The 20,975-nt window shown below is 35.6% G+C and overlaps 1 protein-coding gene across 8 annotated transcripts in view; it reads right to left on the bottom strand.

The window, feature by feature from the left end:
* The window catches only part of RBM26 (RNA binding motif protein 26), a 45,442-nt gene that overhangs the window by 3,914 nt on the left and 20,553 nt on the right, over window positions 1-20,975 (bottom strand). For 4 of the 8 annotated variants that reach the window (XM_085553240.1, XM_085553255.1, XM_085553245.1 and 1 more), the window contains exons 12-20: window positions 19,408-19,572; window positions 17,341-17,472; window positions 16,397-16,468; window positions 13,404-13,532; window positions 11,305-11,379; window positions 9,506-9,676; window positions 4,460-4,564; window positions 2,923-3,132; window positions 1,873-1,959 (exon numbers count right to left, since the gene is read on the bottom strand). In XM_085553240.1, coding sequence (XP_085409366.1) covers window positions 1,873-1,959; window positions 2,923-3,132; window positions 4,460-4,564; window positions 9,506-9,676; window positions 11,305-11,379; window positions 13,404-13,532; window positions 16,397-16,468; window positions 17,341-17,472; window positions 19,408-19,572 — 1,146 coding nt within the window. The remainder of the gene's footprint in view (window positions 1-1,872; window positions 1,960-2,922; window positions 3,133-4,459; window positions 4,565-9,505; window positions 9,677-11,304; window positions 11,380-13,403; window positions 13,533-16,396; window positions 16,469-17,340; window positions 17,473-19,407; window positions 19,573-20,975) is intronic. The other 4 variants (XM_085553275.1, XM_085553297.1, XM_085553286.1 and 1 more) reach the window with 1 other exon arrangement.

Below are 20,975 nucleotides of genomic sequence, written 5' to 3'. Positions count from 1 at the left end.
ATGGGTTCCACCCTCCTTCTGCCCTCCTTTTTCTCCCTCGACTGTACCAACAGGAGAGGGTCACATTCCTCAGCTAGTCCTTTTCTCCAAGCTGTTACCAGGAGGGGTGAGTTAATTCCTTCTGCTACATTTTCTTATAGCGCCTATTTCTCAAATAATGGCTCTATCATTGCCCTCATTTGCCCTACAACAGGTTATCTCTAATGTGATCTGTTAACCTTTTTGTTGTAAATCATACTCGATCTGGGAGTAGAGAATCTAAGATATTATGTGCACAGTCTATAGAAAACAGATGATTGTTCTATGTCACCTATTTTTATATTGAAGGAAGTGTTAACGCTCATAATATTTCTTATATAAACTACAAGTGTAACACTAAATAATATGAAGGCACAAAATAAAATATCCAATATTAGGAAGCATCAAAGTAATAAATTCCAACCATAACACAACCCACTCAAGTGTAGTACTTATTAAAGCTTTTACTTGTGATCTCATATTGCCCACTCCTCATAGAACTGTTGCATTTGAATGCCTCATGCCCAATAATTCTTTTTCTTTAAAACACCTTTGGCACATGAATCAAATTATTTCTCAAAATATTTAACTATTATGATATTGTCAGTGGTCAGAACTACTGCTCTCACTGGCTTCATTTTGATTGTAAATATTTCTGTTCTTTCAAGACAAAGAATACAGAAACAAAAGAATCTGCTCAGATATGGAAATTCTGTTCAAATAACCTCCAAAAGACGAACTGTGTGTAAAGATATCATCTTCAAAATATAACTTGTTTATATTTGTGAAATCAAATCAGAATCTTTCCATACAATCATACTATATACATTAATCATCTCCTTTTTTTTTTTTTTTTCCTGGAAACCCTATTACTTTCAGGATACTCCTTCCCAAAAACGATGCAAGGATTTTAAAGTATACAAAATAATCTGCAGTACAACTATGTTCATTATTTTGTGCAGGTTCATATACTGCTTGCACTACTAACTGAGTAAGGCAAGAATCCTATTCAGCCAGAAGTATAAAGTCCGAATAATCTACATTTAAGGATGATGAATTACAACATACTTTAATGTCGAATTTTAGAACTCTCTAAGAATTATTTCTATAATTCCATACTTCTATATCTTTATAATGAAACATGCTTTGGGGGGAAAAAAAATTTCATTGCTTAAAATTACACTGACATTATTATTAATATCAAGGCAAAGCTAAATCCAACTGATACCAACCAAATATATAGACTTGGTAGGCTGCCAGTTAAACTACAGAAGACTGAGTCCTTAAACTGAAAATAACTGGCAATTAAAATAAGGATATCCACCTACGAATCTCTATATGATGGTCTTGATTTCCCTCTTACGTCAAGTATAACCCTGCTTTGTTATAAATATCTTTATATCATATGAGATTCAGTAATCATAGAATCACAGAATCAGCATGGCTGGAAAAGACCTCTGAGGTCATCGTCCAGTTGAACTACCCACCTATGACCCAATGTCTCCCCAGTAAACCATGTCCCTTAGCACAACATCAAAGCATTTCTTGAACATCCCCAGGGATGTTGACTCAATAGCCCATTCCTGGAAATGGCCACCAGAAACTCTCATGACTCTCCAAGCTGCACCATGTTACGTCCCCCTGGCATCACTGCCTGAAAAGTGCCCTCCCCAGACCACGGGCAAGGTCACTCTGCCTGTGTCACTTTTGGCAGAATTGTTCAATCTCAAATTAGACTTCTATACCAGAATTCTTTAAAACGTTTCTGAATAATTATTTATATCACATTAAATCACATATTAGAATATATTGCAGTTGAATGCTGACAAATATTTTCAATGAAACTATACTCACAGCTTCAGCTTCCGCTCTCGTCTTAAAAGTAATCACCGCATGGAGCGAAGAGTCATCTATCTGGCAATCTTCAATTTCACCGTATTGCTTTTAATATGAAAAAAAGAAGGAAAGAAAAGAAAAAGCTTAGTAAACCAGCTCTCCTCCTCTACCCTCCCCTTCTAAAAATGTTGTCCGAAATGAAATGCCTTAAGAAGGATATCAAGTTAGAACTGCGTACCCTTTCACAGTCTTAATGCCAATCACAGTTTTTTGCAAGGAAGTATTTTTCTTTGCACTTTTAACACACTAAGTATCATAGTTTACATTTCTTAATTGTAAACATACAAGTATGATTAGCAAGAGGGGATCTTGAAACTATTCTATTAATTTATTATGAAACGCTTCAACAAAAAGATGAGATACTGGACAGGTGACTAAAGTTTCCAACTCAGCTTGATTTCAGCATCTTAACTTTTAGCCCAATAAACTCTTCCAATAGTTTCTGAGGTACTTTAATGCTGACAAGAGCATAAGCTCCAATACCCAACATATTTGTACAGGTGGAGTGCACCGCTGAAGTACAAAGGACATGAAAACACTGAAGCAACAGTCTTCTGGTAGACACAATGGTAATACAAGGCAGTGGATTAAAAATAAGTTTATTCTTTTAAATCTTCACTGAGACTGGACTACAAATGTCTTATAGTTGACCAAGTAGATTGATGTTGACCAACAGTAACGAAAATAGATTAATATAAGAAACCTTTGGATGCCCTGCCAAAATTTGTGAGTAGATACATAGTTCTCATCTTGATTGTCCAAATCAGAATGGCAGAAGCAGTGAAAAACTGTAGGTCACCTTGAAACTCCCCTCAAAAAATGCCACCAATCCTGACAACTGTCTGATGTTTCAGTTAAAAGCAGATGAAATAACAGTGCAATTTCTGTTTCACCTTTCTCTGTTTTTTTTTTCCTATAAATCATGAACATTATATCAAGTCAGAGTCATTCCTGAATTAGATAGAAGAATGCCATCCCATGAACAGAAAAAGAGGAATTACAACATACCGCAAAATGAGGAAGAAGATCTTCTCTATCGCTTTCTGTAAAAGCAGAAATTTCTAATGCCCTTGGTCGATGATCCACAACAGCATGCACAGGAACTCCTCTGCCTCGACCCCGTCCACGTATTCCTCTACCTCTGCTGCGTGATGCACCTCGACCTCTTGCATGGACCCCTCTACCACGAACTGAAGAAAGAATTCCTCGTTTGGCAGCCTAAGATATACACACATTGATTTATTAAAATTAATAATCTCAATATTTAGACAACATTAACAAACACATTTTCTGACATTTCTTAAAAAAAAAAAAAGCATCTGTAAAGAAGACTTTGAGCAGTTTTATGATCTTAAAATAATATGTTAAAATAATATCTTCATTAATAACATGAACAGATTAAGAAATAGTACTGGAACAGAAAAGAACATATTAAAACAAAATTTATGAATCAGAATGCTAAACAAAATCACTGTAACAGTGTTTTTAATGCATCCTACTGAGTTTACAATGTCAGCACTGCTAACACTACTTGAATGCATGCCAATGATCTCCATCCACGAGGAAATCAATTCATGACTGCTACACTAATAAAATCATTTAGGACACCTACGAAATATTATTCACCATCAGAATAATTATTTAAAATATTTGTTTTTGAATCATCTCAGTTCAACAGGCTTGGTTTATTCACAAACCCGTTTTCATGATCAGCAAAGCCGCACAATTTGGATTAAGATTTTAATGCAAACTAGCTGCATGTACATGCACTGTGTGCACACGTAGTTATACATAAAATGCAACCAATCTTCATTAAGAGGGATTTATTTAAGCAACACACTACTCTGCTTTAGAGTAGAAAAAACATGAGTATTATCCAATTATGTAGCTACTACACATACAGGCAAGATAGTAGGATATAAAACAATACTATTACCCATCCAATACTATTCATAATTTTTTAAAGTAAGACACAATGAGTCCAGTTCAGCCTTCTGTATTTTTTTTTTTTTAGCAGCAAGTCCTTCAACAAACAATACCTTTCTGGACACTGAATGCTTAGGACATATTGCATTTGTACTTGGAGACTCTACCTTCTCTCAAAAGTAATGCTTTGTTAACATTACTTTTTGGCACTCTGGCCTTTTTGGTTAATAACATTGAGAGGATGCCGACACTACAAGAAAAAAAATAGATCAGGCCGTGTGTATTTTTTCCTTTGTAATTAAACACACTACCAGCTATAGACAATACCTTAACAAGACAAGACCTTAGTCTAATGTCCAAAGGACGTATCATAAATTTGTAAAATACCACATAATCTGAAATTTAAGAATTTAAATAAATTAGTGATCAAAATTAACACGGATGCTTTTTCTCTACTGAAGCAGAGCCAAGAAACTTTTTTTTAAAAAATATTATTGCTAACTGTCTCCATCTATAATAAGAAACGTAATATTGAACTGAATGATACAATTCACAAGTCAGAAAAACTGTAAGAAAATATTTCATTAAAAGATAGAAACAAAAAACGAGAGGAACATACTTCTAGCTGCAGCTCAGTGTATTTCCGTCTTAATTCAGTAACTTCCTCCCCAGCTTGCATCTTCTTGTATAAATCCAGTTCAGTATCTAGTAACTCCTTCTGCATCTAAGAAATCGTCACAGCAAATTATTAGTTCCACAGTTTACATTCTCTAGTGAGGAAACAATTTTTCTGATGAAACCTAAGAATCTACTGCTATGCTCCTATCAGCAGGCTATTTCAGAAATATACAGTGACTTAAAGATTGGCCAGAGTTGGCCTCCAGATAAACAAAAAGTCTGTTTTCCATGTAGAATTGTGGTGGTAAATTCCTAGAAATTCCTAAGAAAAGGGAATTTTAAAACCAGAGCGCGTAGTGAAAATCTAAACTTAGCCAAGCTGTAGCTTATTGATGTAGACCACAGCTGTAAATTTGGAGGTAAACTGCTAACAAGCCTAGGTTTCCACATAAAAAAAAAAACAAAACCAAGTGCAAGCTTAGGAGGCTTAAAGAGGAAAGACAAAACTTCAGTGTGTAGCAGCATGTTTTAGAGCTTGGTGATGTCAAAGCTTTTAGTACACCAAGTCAAGCCAAAAGAATTTGTTCTAAGCTAGAGATACACAAGATAGAAAATGCAAAATTATATGATAGCAATGAAGTGATAAAAAGGGACTCTACAGGAAAAAAAAAAAAAAATAGCATTGTTATGAATGAATACACAATCCATACTCAGTAATGAGAAGAAGCTTTTAAGGTTGTCACAATTCCATAATGAAAAAGCACAAATGGTAGTTCTGTTCAGACCATAGTAGAAGAAAAAATCCCACAGTATCTCTGCTAACAAAAGCCTGGTCCCCGGTGCACCTATAGTTGCCCTTCAGCACAGAGTACCTTAAAAACGATGAGGAAGTTCAAAAACATGTATCAAACTCAAAGGTGACTGAAGCCAAATTGAGACACCTTCACTGTAAGTAGAGACGTGCAGGTGTTGATACAGGTGCAGAAAAGAGCTTTCTGTGACTATGAAAGTTTTATTTGAAGTTTTGTTCTGAATTGGAAAGTTGTTTTGTTTTTAATGGAAAAAGCAGCAATCAAATGTTTTAATGACACCACAAATGAAGGAGAAAATTACAAACTATGACGTAGTTTTACATTTACACCCCGTCGATTCAAAACCACAGCATGTAATGTATTCAAAGGCTGGTTGTCAAGAGATGAAGGTTTCGCAGTTGTGACAGCTGGAAACCAAGTATCACCAATGAGTGATAAAGGAGGGATTGTTTTTGTGTGTTTCAGTTTTTTTCCTGGAAGCTTTAAAAGAAAAAAAGCTGGATTATTCAACTGGTAACTTCAATCTGAACCCCTTTCAGCCCCGCTACAGCAACCATAAAAATTCATCTCCTGTATAATGATTTTCATAGTTTTCACAATTGCAAACTGTTTCTCAAATCCCACAGTGTTGTAATGGTATTGTAATGCACTAAAGACTTGACAAAATAAGCACTTCTGAAATTTAAAAGTGACCAGAAGTTAGAAATCACAAAGCAGCTTGTGACTTTGGTTTCAGGAAGTCTCTTGACTTTTAAGGTCTATTTCTAGTGCTCTTAATGAAGATTTCCCTTTTTACAGAGCAGTGTCTGACCTCAATGAGAAAATGCCTCCTTCAAGATGTACCAGAAGGCAGCAAAGGTTTCTACACTCATGGGGAAGAGTGTTTTGTAATCTGCATGATCTGGAACAAAATAAGTGAAAACTACAATCACATGAGGACCAGGTTGACAAAAACAAACAAACAAACAAAAAAATAGAAATATGGACAGCAGAGGTCTCAGGATCAGCATAAAGATTTGAAAATAGAAAACCCCAAGCATGAATATACAAATATAAACAAGGGAGTACCTATGGAACAGTAACAAAGGGGAAGATCTTATTACTTTTCAGGGAAATCAGTGCCTCTGAAAAACCTGTAAACTAATAAAACATTATTGGAAGCAAAGTGGAGGAACTAGATAATCTGTGCAACTCTAGGGCTACAACTGCACAGAGATTATGCAGAATGGCTTTGGTGGGAGGGATATCAAAGATCAACTCATTACAACTCCCCACTGTACAGTGACTCACATAACTGGAGTGCTGCAGTGGACAGATGCTGTATCTTTAGGAAAGCCAAGTCAGGATGCTGAGAAGGAGAAATTGCCCTCTGTGTAAGCCTAGGGCTAGATGATGAGCTATTCTCAAGTTTATGAGTTTAAAGTCTATGTCCCCCAAGTTGCAAAACCTGTAGGAAATAATCAACAGGAGGCCTGCATGAATGAATGAAGAGCTCCTAACAAAATTCAAATCTAAAAACAAAATGTTGGAGAGGTGGAAACAGGCTAAGATCACACAGAAGCAATACAGACTGCCTGAGCATGCAGCTACCTAGTTTCGAAAGCCAAAGCCCTCCTGAAGTGGAATAATCTAGCAAGGTGCTAAGGAACAAGAAAAGTGTATGCAGGTGTATCAGCAGCAAAATGGTGACTTTGTCATGAAAAACACAGGCCTACTGGTCAAATGGAAAGTGACCTAGCAACAAAGGAAAGAGCCAAGGTAAGGTACTCAATGACTTTTTCAACTTGGCCTCTACTGGCAACACTTGCCTTCAGCAATCCCAGGTCCTGAGACAAGTAGAAAAGTCTGGAGCAAGGAAGACTTACCTTTGTTAGTAGAGATTCAAGTTAGGCAACATTTAAGCAAACTGGACGTACTCAAGTCCCTGGGAACTGATAGGATGCAACCATAAGTACTGAGGGAGCTTTCTGATGTCTCTGCAAGGCCAATCTCAATTAACTTTGAAAGGTCATGGCATTTGGGGATATTCCTCAGAACTGAGAAAAACCAAATGTCACTTTGACCTTCAAGAAGGGCAAAGAAGATCTGGGGAAATACATGACGGTCAGCCTCATCTCAGACCCTGAAAGGGTAATGGAGCAAATGCTCTTGGAACCCACTTCCAAGCACGCTAAGAACAAGGAGACTGGTGAAAGAATCAAAAGCAGATCTGAAAATATTGCCAATTCCTAAAACTTTTGTAGTTCAAATTCACTCCACAGGAAGTTAGCTTCTTTTATCTAAGATCTCAGAAAAATATTCTCTCACTAGACGGTGCTAATTCTCTCTCAAATGCCAGAAAAATCCTTCTGTCACCTTCAAAGAACACATATTTAATCTTATTATGGCAGACTTGGAAGTTTGTGGAGTTATTACCTCTTGTTCCCTCTGTAAAACAGTTACTCCACTAAAGCTGTAATTATTTTAAGAGAAAGCCAACTTCAAGAAATCATAGTGTATGGCCCATAAAAATGCACTACTTCGATTTTTTCCTGACTGACTAATGAGCTTAGAAGCTACAGTGAAGTTAGTACATACAGGTCATTGCAGTATTTCTTTTGGTATTTGTTTTTCCACATCTGCGCATCACTGTAATTTACACTGCAAATACTTCTAATACCCCTATTTTTATGTAAAATGAAACACCATTTCTTCTGCTTCAAACTGAAAACTTTTAAACCATTTAAACTACATCTGGGTTGTAACATTGCAGTAGCTTTTTAAAATAGAATCCCAAACTTTACAAAAGGTGATTAAGCATTCTGAAAATTTAAGAACTGAATGAAAGCAGCAAGGAAAGTTTAAGTGTTTTTCTGTTCTACTGGAAAATAAACTATAGAAAAATCTGGCCTTTTATTATTATGTAATTCATCATTTTGTTAGCTTTGAAAAATTCAACTGCATGCTTTTTACAGAAGTATTTGCTCCTAAAAATGTAATTTCAAGCTCAAATTGGTTCAGTTGGTGTAGACGTACTTTGTCATGGTTTCATCATAAAGCCATTTTATCAGTATTCAACATCATAACATCATGTAAACCACTGGGAGTTAAACAGTTGATGCTCCAGTTCTACGGGCTGTCTATGGTTTCCAGGGACCCTTCTCTGAAGAGAAGAACTACAAATCCCAGAAGACTTCACTGTTCCTTTTCTGTTTAGAGGGAAAGATAAAACTGCACAGGACTCATCAGACTGTTTGTTCTTTCTCTGCTTGTCTCTATGGTGTAGGTTCTCCAGCCATCACACCTTCAGCATAAGGCCTTCGGTTTTGGACGCTCATTTATTTTATTTAATAGCTTCATTACTAATTATATTGTGTTAAACTCTGTTACCTAGAATTCTGTCATTGTATTTAGTAATTATTTTTCTCCCTTAGCTCATTGTCCCTGTCTGGTTTCCACCCTTTTTTTTTCACACTCCTGGGCCATGGGTCTGTGGGTCCCCTAACCCCACTTAGTCACAGAACCAGGCCAAACTGGGCCTGAAACTTTTAACACATCTGTTCAGGAACAACTGAATTTTTCAAAGCTAACAAAATAGAACTCTAAAGCAAAAACAAGAAACTGGTTACAGTAATACATGAGCAAAAAGTACAGTAGGTAAGAGAATTTCCTCTCACAGATTCAACTCAAATATTGATACTCAAAACAAAGGAAACCTATCTGTATAATCTTCTTTCTGAAAAATTCAGCAATTGTTTCAATTTCAGTAACGTAAAAAGAACAAGCAAACAAAACATACACCAGTTTAGCAGTGAACTGGCTTCACTGAAGCAGTTAAGTTCTGGTACTACATGTGACCAGTGGATATCTGCATTGCGTAACAATCACCTTTTTGCACAAGAAATACTCTTTTCATTATTTCTGTTAACAACCATTACAACAGCAATTCTCTATTACAAAAGCGACAGACCATACGCAGAAGACTGAATAAGGCAAAAGACAATCAGATTTCTATTTTGCTATCTTCAAAATAACACTGTATCTGTGTATCACTGGTTAAAACTTCTAGACAACAGCACAGTTTCTAAATTAACTGCAGTCCTTTAAATAGAGGGAAAAATCAATCTCACTTCACAGAAGTATTCAAGAATACAATAGCATATTTCTAAACATTTCTGCTATGGTTATATATATCCATTATACTGACATAAGCACGTAAATTCATCTTATGAGAAAGCTGATCAAAACATGAGTACCTGAGTCTTAGTTTTCATGCATTTTAGAGGAGTCCCTCCTCCTGATGATACACCTTTTAATTCATCCTTTAACTTGGTAATGCTGTTAGTTAAAATCTCCAGTGTTTTCATGATTTCTGCTTTGTCTTCTGACTTCATGGCTTTATTTTTCTCGAGCTTTGAGATCAGCATCTGTCCAATTTAAACAAAGAAAACAACATGGGAATTTTCATTACAGAACTGTTTTCAAGTAACCATTACAACTAATGGAAAAACAGAGTATTGTATTTCTTCTGCTATCATAGAATCAACAGAGTTGGAAGGGACCTTTGGAGATCGAGTCCAACCCCCCTACTAAAAGCAGGTTGGTTCCCTACAGCTGGTTGAGCAGGAAAGCATTGAGATGGGTCTTAAATATCTCCAAAGAAGATGATTCCACAACCTCTCCAGGCAACCTGTTCCAATGCTCTGTCAATCTCACAGTAATTAAGTTCTTTCGCATGTTTGCATGGAACTTCTCATTTTAGCTTTTGCCACTTGCCCCTTGTCATATCACTAGGCACCACTGAAAAGAGCCTGGCCACAGCCATTTAACGCCCATGCTTAGGACATTTATTAACACTGACGAGACCACCAGTCTTCTCCAGGCTCAACAGACCTAGGTCTCTATGCCTTTCCTAATACAGCAGATATCCAGGCCCTTATTTCTTTTTGTGGACCTCCGCCGAACTCCTTCTAGATGATCCCTATATTTTTGAACTGAGAAGCTCAGAACTGGACACAGTATTCCAGATGTGCCCCCACCAGTGCAGATTAGAGGGTGGAGATAATGTCCCCCAACCTGCTAGCCACGCTATAATCTGCAGAATTCAGTAAAGAAAGCTTTTAACATTTTATATTTAGAAATTTAATCTTGGATTAATGGATTTGCTAATGAACATCTTGGCTTTCCATTTTATTTGCTCAAGATACTGAAATTATTTCAATAAAAATATTCAATCTAAACGATGTTTTTGCTTTTTTCCCCTCCCAAGCTTGTGCACAGTCATTTACACTATTCTACATCAACTTATGCACTTGCAAAGTATAGATTTATCTCTCACTTCTCCAAAAAAGTATGCATTTCGCACCCAAAACACGTAAAACTAAAACTGTATCTAACTGTAGATGCTTGGAGTTGAAATAAAATATGGCAAGACAGATTAAAACTCTAAACTTAATGTGATAATATCATTTCAGTTGAAAATATGCTTATTTTACTCTGAAAATAATGTCTCCTATTTCATTATGTTGGCCTATGACATCAGAGTCAGCACTGATGGCATAGCAGCAGAGGCTGAACCTTCCCACCAATATTCTTATCTATCCATCCACACACTGTTGTTGTGCTACAAATGGCAGCAGAGGGGCAGTCTGACAAAATAGCATCTGATATGGGAGTGCAGATGAAGCTAAGGTGTGTTACTGAATTCTTACATGTAGAAAAACCCACTGACATTCACTGATGCTTGCTGAACATCTACAGAGGCCAAACAGTGGGTGTGAGTGCAGCGAAGCAGTGGACACATTTCAGCAATGATCAGTAATAGCAGCTGTGAAACAGTGGGTCACCTCCACTGGTACAGATTCTTATGAGCACAGCACACAGGCAGTTCATGGCTGGCAAGACTGCATAGCAGTTGTAGTTTCCAAAGAAATAAACAGATGGCATTCCTTTTGGAGCAACCTACAAATATGTCAGCTTTGTGGCTTATTCTAAATTCAAGAGAATAAATTTTACACACCTAAACTGCTGGCCTTCACCAATGCTAACACTTTACCTTTTGTGTTTCAATGTGCTTCTCTAAGATTTCTTGCTTCTTTTTTCTCACATCTTGTTGAAGTCGCAGCGCTTCCTAAGAACATTAAAAAAAATACAGAAGGTTTCTGAATTTTGCAAAATAATTTCAGAAGAATAATATACTATCTCACGATTGTAAAGTGGTAGCTTACAATAACAGGAAAAAATAGCAAGAAACTCAACTCTAGAGGGAGTATTTCAAACTCTACCTTGGAAAACAAAGTGTCACCAAATAAGTGAAGAATCTAATGATCTTTATTTGCATAGCTGTATACAACGTAACTTGAAAGGTAAAATAATATACTACCACAAGATGTACAACATGCAAGAATTCAAACTTGCAAGGATGGTATCTTGAAAGAAACTGTGATTCTAGCCAATAAATCAAACAACCTCTTCAGTACAGTTCCAGACACAAAAAGTTACCCTCAGAAAAACATCTCATTTGCATCAGGTAAAAACAGAATAGTGATGATGCAATGAGCAAATCAAAATGAATCGAACCTGATTAGTTTGTGACATACTGCACTCAGAAAGAAAAGTAGGAGATTGCCACAGCTGCTGTGTTCAGATCTTAACTAAAGCTTCTTGGGAGAAAGCAACTGCTTCTTGCTCTTGGATACAGAACGTAAAATATCTTAGGTACAATGAAAGTAGCAGGAAACTGTAAAGAGTTTTGACAAATAAGATAAAAGAGGAGTGGCAGAAGATGAATTTGCACTTCCAGATCACCAATCAACTACTATCAAACTGCAGTTGATTACCATACACAAAGTGTAAGTGCACAAAAAAGAAATAGTAACAAGGTCTGTATGTGTATTCTCGAATACTGACAAATCCTTCTGCGTGAAATGTTAGTTTTGAAATACAGTGTGCAATCATTTTTCTGCAAGGAAAGGGAAGATAAGACAAGGGGACAAATGTTCAGAAAAACTAGGGAGACAGAAAGCAAGAAGGGAATGAGTCCCACAAAATCATGTTTTTCTACAAGTGCTAGTAAGTATATTATAATGGAAATTTCTGAAGACAGGGAACAGCACAAAAAGAACCAATAATTTGGCATGCCTTCAATGTTTTCTTTCAGAAGAAAAAAAACAAAAACAAACAAACCCAGACTACTGGTGTTATGTTAAATCAATAATTCCATTCCAGGTGTTTTTGTTTTGTTTTTCATGTGTTGTTTTTTGCCATTTTACAAGCACTCAGCACATAGACTCTGATACCGAAAAACATGTTTTGGAGGACACGTATGAAATGAAATCCCCAAATCAGAATTAATTTCTTTCAAGTCTGGACCAATGTCACAACTGACATGCAGCAAAAAACTGCTACTTCAAATTATATTAAACATTAGGCTTATATTTGAATGTAGCCTCATATTTAATTCTTAATATGCAACTTAAAGCCAGTCAGATAAATACTGTCCTACGTCCAGTTTTAATAAAGTGCAAGAATAAAGTCAGAATAGGAGCTTTACTGGGCTCTGAAAATCCAAAGCAAGCTTAACTAAATTAGAGTGATCCACTTAGGATCAAATTTAAGGCATTTTTGTTGCACTTTCTCTTCAATATCATGCAGAATTAAACAGATGCAGGAGAACTATAATTTGGACAATAAAATGCAGAGTCACATAGTCCTCAGTTCTCAGGTGAATACACAATTGTGACTGCTAAAAGTACAAAACATAACAAGAACAAATGGCCTGTTTAATGAGAATAAAGGTCAGTTCTAGAAAGGCTTAAGAGAGAACACTGACTATACTATAACTGTACTGTACTGCCTTCTCACTCACAGTAGACAATCCACACCTCAACATGGAGATTCTGTTTCTGGAAAAAAGGTGTTCCACATTACAAACTATTAAAGTTTTAAATCTGCTTGTACTGCCTGAACATGCACTGAAAAAGTAATAAAACAATAATGAATTTTCTTGACCTCTGGAAAGAAACCATTATAGTAAATTTAATCTTGCAACTAATATTATCTATTCTCGAGATGAATACATATATAGTGGACTACCTCTAGTGGTCACAAGTTCCCAATCTAGGTCCATTTTATAAAGAAGTATATTTAATTTACCTGTTTTTTCTTCTGTGCTTCATTAGAGTCTAGCACGGAAGTGGAAACAACAGGCAAAGATTTCTGTGCTGCCTTCAAAGCAGCAGGGTTGTACACAGTTTTTGTCAAGCCAGTAGAAGTGGATAAAACCTACAGAAGGAAATCATTTTATTTTTCTTTTTTGCCAGTGAATTTCAATTAAAAAAAAAAATAATACATGACTGTATAGAAAGATATAAGTGTATTTTCTTTTGTCTGTTTTGATGGTATGGAATATAAAAAATTGGTGAAATAATTTTATTTGGAGTTGCTGAAGTTAAACAACTTTCAAAGAGGCAGCATCACATCAAATATATAGGAATTCTGAGTATCAGTTTATAAATTCTTTCCAATGAGATTTCGTTTTAAAATGTAAAAAATTGTACGTACTTGAGCATAATTAAGGAAGCAGGAGACCGAGATTTACTCAATCAATAAACAATTTATTTTCTTTTTATTATTTTTAAGTTCAAAGTACCATTTTATATAGCTGCATTCATTTTCTTGGCAAAATTCAACAATTGTAAAAACTATGGTCCAAAGCAGATAAAATAGCTCCTTTTCATAGGCAGTTTTTGCAAAGAACAGCTTGCACCATCAATATGGGGCAAGACATACAGAGAAGTCTTGTACATTGTACAGCAAAGAAGACACTCCTATGCCTAACTTACTCCTGTATGACATTTGCATAGTTCTCCATGACTTACTGAGAGCACAGCTGTCTGCTTTACAACCCCTCTAGCATTTACTATTTAATTCTCTATAGTACCTGAGGACTGGGAATGTTCTATCTCTTGCAACATCTCCTGAAGTACATTTTGGCCATTGGTCAGTATTAAAAAAAATCCATGATTAAGTGTTGGAGATGATAACAGCACAATCTTGTCTTACTTGATAGCAAATCACAACATTTTCATGAATTAAACTTATATATGTGGACAACTAACAGATGCATGCAGAGTCTATTGGTCACCATGCAATCCATAAAGCAGATACCATGCCCAAGAACAGATGAAACAAAAAGGACAGACAATATTAGAAAGCCAGAAAAGACCAAGAGATCAGAAGAATAACAAGGATGCTTCACGTAAAAGACTTTCACATAATTGTGCTATTGATACTATTTCTTCCCCACATATAAGAGTCTTCTAGAGTAGGTAGTGCAGACAGAAAAAGGAAAAAAATAAATAAAAATAATAATAAAAAAATCAAAGCATGTTACAAAAGCTGATATAAAATGATCTAAGCAGGCAACCAAAAGAGAGATGAAATTGTTTTTAAACTTCTTAAAGCACATCAACATATGCACATCCCAACCACGTTGGTTCTCTTACAAAGTAGCTCTGAGACAGGTCAAATTAAAAAGAGCAGACCAAGTAAAGAACAAAAACAGGAACACATTCCTTTCACCCTGAATTCTCTTCATGGCAGAATGAACCACACTTAGCCATCTCCAAAAGTAAGAAGAGATGCTACAGCAGATGTACCTGCATTAACTAATAAAGAAGAGCAAGAAGCGACACATTAACATCTTACATCTTCTAATGTTACTCAATAGGGAGAACACTGTGAATCTCTACCTAGGTTCATGAACTGCAAACCCTTATTCAGATTTGAAAAGGCCTCACTATAGCTGTTTCATCACACCTCCCTCCTTCCCCTCCCTCCTTGAGAGGCAAAGATACCTACTTTCTTACTGTGAAGTTCTTGTGATTTCCTGCATTCAGTCAGAAGCAGAAAAAGCATCTAGGACATATCTACGTTTCTGACAGCTGTCAATTTCTAATGGTCACAGAGCACTGTTAGAGTAACCTAAGCAAGGCATTCTCTTGCAGAAGGAAAGCAGTAAGTAAAACAAAGTCAAAACAAGTTTTAGAACTCCACTAAAACTGCGAAGGAAACTGTTACTTCACAATCAATCCACTGAACAGCTCAGCAGCTAACCCAAAAGAGCCTAGACTGTAAGATACAGTGGAAAACCCTTTTCTAGCATGAATTTGCTCTTTGTAGAAAGGTGTTTCAGGGTAACTTGGCTCTTAGAAGAGGGAAAAAAGTACTCCCACTCAAACTGAAATAAACTTCCCATTTCTAAAGTATGTATATAGCATCTGTGTAGAATGTTGTTCTTTGCAACAAATTTAGGTCAACAAGAATGCAACAGAGTACAGCCAAGAAGCAACGATCTTGCTTTAGGTGGAATATTTAGGTGGAATGCTTAGCTTGACTTGGCACAAATTGAAAAGACATCAGTATTTAAAACTAAACATTGACTGTTGTTACATTTGTGTGCAAAACATAGAACTGTATCTTTGTAGTTAAGTTTTCTATCAGCATTAACAGATAAACTGAAAGAGGGAAAAATGCAGTGGATGCTTCACTCATTGCAGGTCAAGCCAATTCGGAATAGAAAAGATACATAACTAGACACAGGAATCTTGTTACTGGGTAGAACTCGCTTGCCTCCAAATGCTGTCTCAAATGAACATTATCAATAATGGGGAAGCCCATGCCCTAAGGTGCTAAATAGGTCTAGAAAGCAGCATTATCAACTTTACTATGACAGAAGCAAACTCTAGCAACATTAATAACTGTTCAGAAAATTGCTACCACTGGGCAAAATATGTAACTCATAACTATTGTTTAGGTGCAGCTCTCACACCTTACCTCTCTTAGTCCTTTCTGCAATGATTATTTTTTAAAAGTACTGCAAATAGTAAGATCAAGTAAGACAGAAAATGTTTACAGCATCAGCTTTTAGGGAACACACAATTTTGTGACAGCTTCTGTCCTAGTATGTTTACTTACCCTCAGGCAATCTGAGATTCTGTATATTATATTGCTTAATACTAACCTTGAACAAATAATTTTACTCACATTTCTGAAATAAACTGAGTATTATCACAAAGGTTTTCATTATGGAAATAATTATGTTGGAGTTGAATGCAAGAGGAAGGCAACACAAGAAATTCTCTTACCTTTTCAGTGGCTGGAGTAACTGGCTTTGACACAAAACCCAGTCTATCCTTCACAGACAATTTAGTCATATTCTAAGAAAACAACAGAAAAGTTAACCTTCAAATATGTTTATGAATACAATAATTTGTGATTTCCTGTATAATCTTGAATGTTAGGAATTTAGAAAAAACAGATTTACTAATTAAAGTAAGACGTCTAAACAACAACAAATTAATACCACCATGCTCTTGAAAAATGAATTTGCTAACAGAGCACTCCCTGCAGATGCCCTTCTAAGTACATTTCAGTTTCTGTGTCTTTATGCTGCTATTTGCAGGCATCATTTGCAGGAAACTGGGGTTTGAATTTAAATTCACAAATTCAAACCTGCTGAAAAAAAAGTGCAGTATTCTTCCTTTTCAGAAGGAAAACCGACATACTGGCATAGTGCTATTTATGATACTTCCATCAAAATTTAAAAGCTATTTCATACATGAGTAACATATCAGATTCTGCCACGATTCGTACTGGTACTACAGCTTTCCTCATCCTTAAGGGTGATGTACAGATACTGTATCATGGCTTTAGTTTAACAGATAAGAAATTAAAGGATAGCTTTTAAGTTCTAAGATAGAAATTAACTTCCACTTGAAATCTGAAGACTGAACTTTAATATAATATTAATAAAATATTTTTAGTCTTGTTTTTTAAACCACGGTACTTTGTTTTAACACAACTTGGTTAAGAAAGCCAAATAGCAGTGCACTGAGGAAAAACTGAGATATGGAAACATTGCTCAATCAAAATATGTGCACTTATAAGCACTCAATGCCCATTTACACTGTATGAGTAACTTCCGCTAACAGATTTACTTGCATTTATTTTTACACTACGAAACTATTACAGAAATGCAGAAATGCATGCGCCTGATTTTATTTTTTTTTTTTGGATGGATCTTACATACCTGACTGACTTCTGTATTGGCACTCTGTGCTTCAGCAGGTTCAATATTACTTGCAGGTACTGGACCTAATCGTTCCTTGACTGATTGTTTCACTACTGGTAAACTCGGTTGTTGAACTAAGGGTTGTATTACCTGTAACACCCCCCCATCCCAAAAAGAACACATTGTAATATTAGTAACAAAACACTGCTTCATAAGCAGTCCAACAAACATATAGAATTCCTGCAACAGCATTTAGATTTACAGTTTTTCCTACCAATCAACAGCTTTCCACCTGAGAGCAAACATAAAAACATCAGCAGATTAGGCACATTGTACTGACTAAAGCATACACAGCTGTAACATTTACTTGGCACAAGTAGCTCACAATAGCATTTCTGTTAATCACATCTATTTTGACTATCTTAAGGTCCACATTAGAACTGGGTAAAAAGTGACCTAATGTGATTCTCTTCACAAATCTATTTTCTCAGCTACCTATGGAAAGGCAAAACACAAACTTGTGTCAAAAAGATTCTCACTTTTTACATTGATACATCATTCTTATCTTCTAAGAGGATGACCAGAAGACTAGTAGGACTGAAGAAAGAGAACAGAGCAGCTGATCTTTGAACATACCACGGTCATACCCTGACAGCTAACGTCTTTTAATTTGACAAAAATGTAAGTTGAATACATAAGACAAAAAATAACAACAACAACAAAAAAAAAAACCTCGTGCTTCTGACCTAAAGTTTCTGATCCTAAAAGAACAACCATCCAGAGATCACTTAATCCATTCCTCCACTACAGGGCAAAGTCAGCTATAACTGAAGTACTTTAAGAAAAGAGAACCTGAACTAACTGTAGCTATGATAAATTAAAAATTTAAATAACAAGTTAATGTTCACCCCACAAAAAATCTTAAGAATTAAATAATAATAATAATAATAATAATAATAGTATGTTTATTCATTCAACGATTTGATTTTTTTTTTATTCTGGTGTACAAGAACATGAAAGTTCTACATTTAAATTTATAATTTCCTGTTTCCCCATTTTTTGTCACTGACCACATGCCTCCATCTCCCTCGCTAGACTTTGAATTGTAGTTTCTTGACACAGAATGTGACCAGATATCTGGAGGAACTATGACAAACCATCAAGGTTTACATGTCTAAGGCAATGCACTGGGAAACTAGTTACTTGACTAAAAAATCCTAACAATACTTATAGCTGCATATTTGTGATCTTACAAAAACGTTACAAATATTTTATTTAACATAAAGAACCAAATATTTGGTTTTCAATACATGTAACACTGTAAGTTGGGTGACATTATCAGCAAATAAACTGATGGCAGTAATTTCTCAAGCTATCCTATTTGAGAGAGCTTGCCGTACTCACATAAGTGATGTTACTGCACTGCCCTCTTCTGGCTGATCGTATGTAAGGAAAGCTTGGAAAATAATCTTGAGTTACACAGCAACAGATAAAGTAACAAAGATATTTATAAATGAGAACCCAAGCTCAAACATAAAAGATGTCATTGGGGAGACAGTGAGGTGGGTCCTCACCCCATAGAAGTACTTTTAGTATGCAGTACATTTGTTACAAAACAAGGGGACAGAAGAAACTGTTACGTACAATGCCCTATAGCGGGACTGCTCTGGAAAACTGGATGATGATGATGATGACATATGCCATCAAGAAAAAAAGAAGGAATCTAAAAATCTAACTTCTACCACCTGTCTTAGACTCACCGGAAGAAAAAATAAAGAAAAGCCTACATTAGCTAAAGTCAAAACATTATTCAGACATCAAGCCTTATTTGCATAAGATGATACCATAGCAGTGTTCTCCTTCAGTAAGACAAGGGTTTTCTTTCAGTACTTTCCAGTCATATCCCTGAACATTCTGTCTGAATTCAAAGAAATAATTAAAGAGTGATTTTGGAAATGAATGAGACACCAAGTATTCTGTATTTTAAAAGTATTTGCCTTACTCTTTCTAAGAGTATTTTAAAATAATGTTTAGAAGTAATTATTTTAGATAAAATTTTAGACAGAACACACTTAGATCCTCTACCTTCTGTGCAGTAGTTTGGATTTGTGGTGCACTTCCTTCTCGATGCCAGTAAACTTTGATAAAACGATTATTTAATACTGCTTCTGTACTTGATATTGCTTTCTTGGCTTCCTCATGTGTGGCAAACTGAATAAGGGCACCTTCTGGATCACCCTGATATGCAACCTAAGCATTAAAAGAATAGAAGAACAAAAAACTTACAGCACACAGAATTTTGGTTGCTGTCACAATTACTACAAAATCCATAGTTACAGAAACTCCACAGAAGTTTACAATTTAAACCTAATAAAGGTCACCAGATGAGCATTTTCCATTCAGGATTCTGTTCGAAACTTCTGGTGTTGAGAAGAAACCTTTAGATTACCCTAATAAACTTTAATACAGTTAAGTAACAAATTTCAGCACTCAAACAGAATTTCTAAATGCAAATATATGTAACTGTTTGAAAGATGAGGAAGAGTCACTGGAATCCAGATTACTGATGTGAACAAACACAGTGTCATTGTTAATATCAGAGCTAAACAAAGTTCAATTTAGTTTTCCTCTTTTGGAAATGAACATATTATCTCAGATACCTTCAAAGAACAAAATTACAACTTCCAGAAGACAAGCACAGCTCACAATACCTGTCTCTCCACCCCCGCTTTTTCACATTCTCTTTCCCTCCCTTTTCCTCTCATTCCTTTCCTTACAGAACCGTAATACCTGCCACTACACACTTATTTGCTGATAAATATTTATTTAGTCATTCAATAGTTTAAGAGCAATTAAGAGAGATTTCAGTTCCCTACATGTTCAGATGGGCACAGGAAGTTCACCCTCTATTGTATCAGTGTACACAAAAATACTGCATTACAGGTCTTCATTTAATCTTTCACTGCAAGCAGGGAAGCATACATGAAAGCATTAGTGTCTGAAACTTCTTGTTGATAAAGAAACATGATGAAAGATCAGGCTGAGTAGTTTAGAGATTAGGCATGAAATACTGACATTACACACAGCCTACAATATGTAACATCAAAGTTCTTTCCATCTCCTCTGCATCCTTCTCTAATTTTTTCTTATTTATGTTAATAAATGTCAGCTTAAAAAAAGAAACAAAATGTGAGTCACTCAGATACATTGGAAAGTAACCATCACGGATAAAACACCACAATTATGAGACTAGAAACCAATTGTAACAAGGGGATTGTTATCTCGATGAGAAATACAGGTTCCCTATAGTTAAAATTAACCTCAAAAAATGAAGTTTACACTACATCCATACTTACGGAAAAGGATGAAGGAAAAAACATTCCAAAAATTTTAAATGTTTTATATAAATTATATTAGAAGTCTCATCAGTGAGGAGAGAACGAAACCTTGTTAAAACCTAAATAAGAACTAGAACATTTCACTTCAAACTCATCAATAATAATTTCATTAAAACAGGGAGATTCGATTTAAGAAACATGTTAGGAAAATAAAAAGAGCAGTTTCAGGAAATTAGTTACAAAACACTTGGCATTCTTCTTTTAGTAATTACTGCCAGCATTAAGCCAAAGCAGACATGTCTTCTCTTTGTTGAC

Source organism: Coturnix japonica, chromosome 1 (genome assembly GCF_054131305.1).
Source record: "Coturnix japonica strain WE chromosome 1, WE-NBRP24, whole genome shotgun sequence".
In the NCBI taxonomy this organism is placed as follows: domain Eukaryota; kingdom Metazoa; phylum Chordata; class Aves; order Galliformes; family Phasianidae; genus Coturnix; species Coturnix japonica.
Note: the sequence above shows the minus strand (reverse complement) of the source record. Positions and strands in the feature narration are given on the sequence as shown.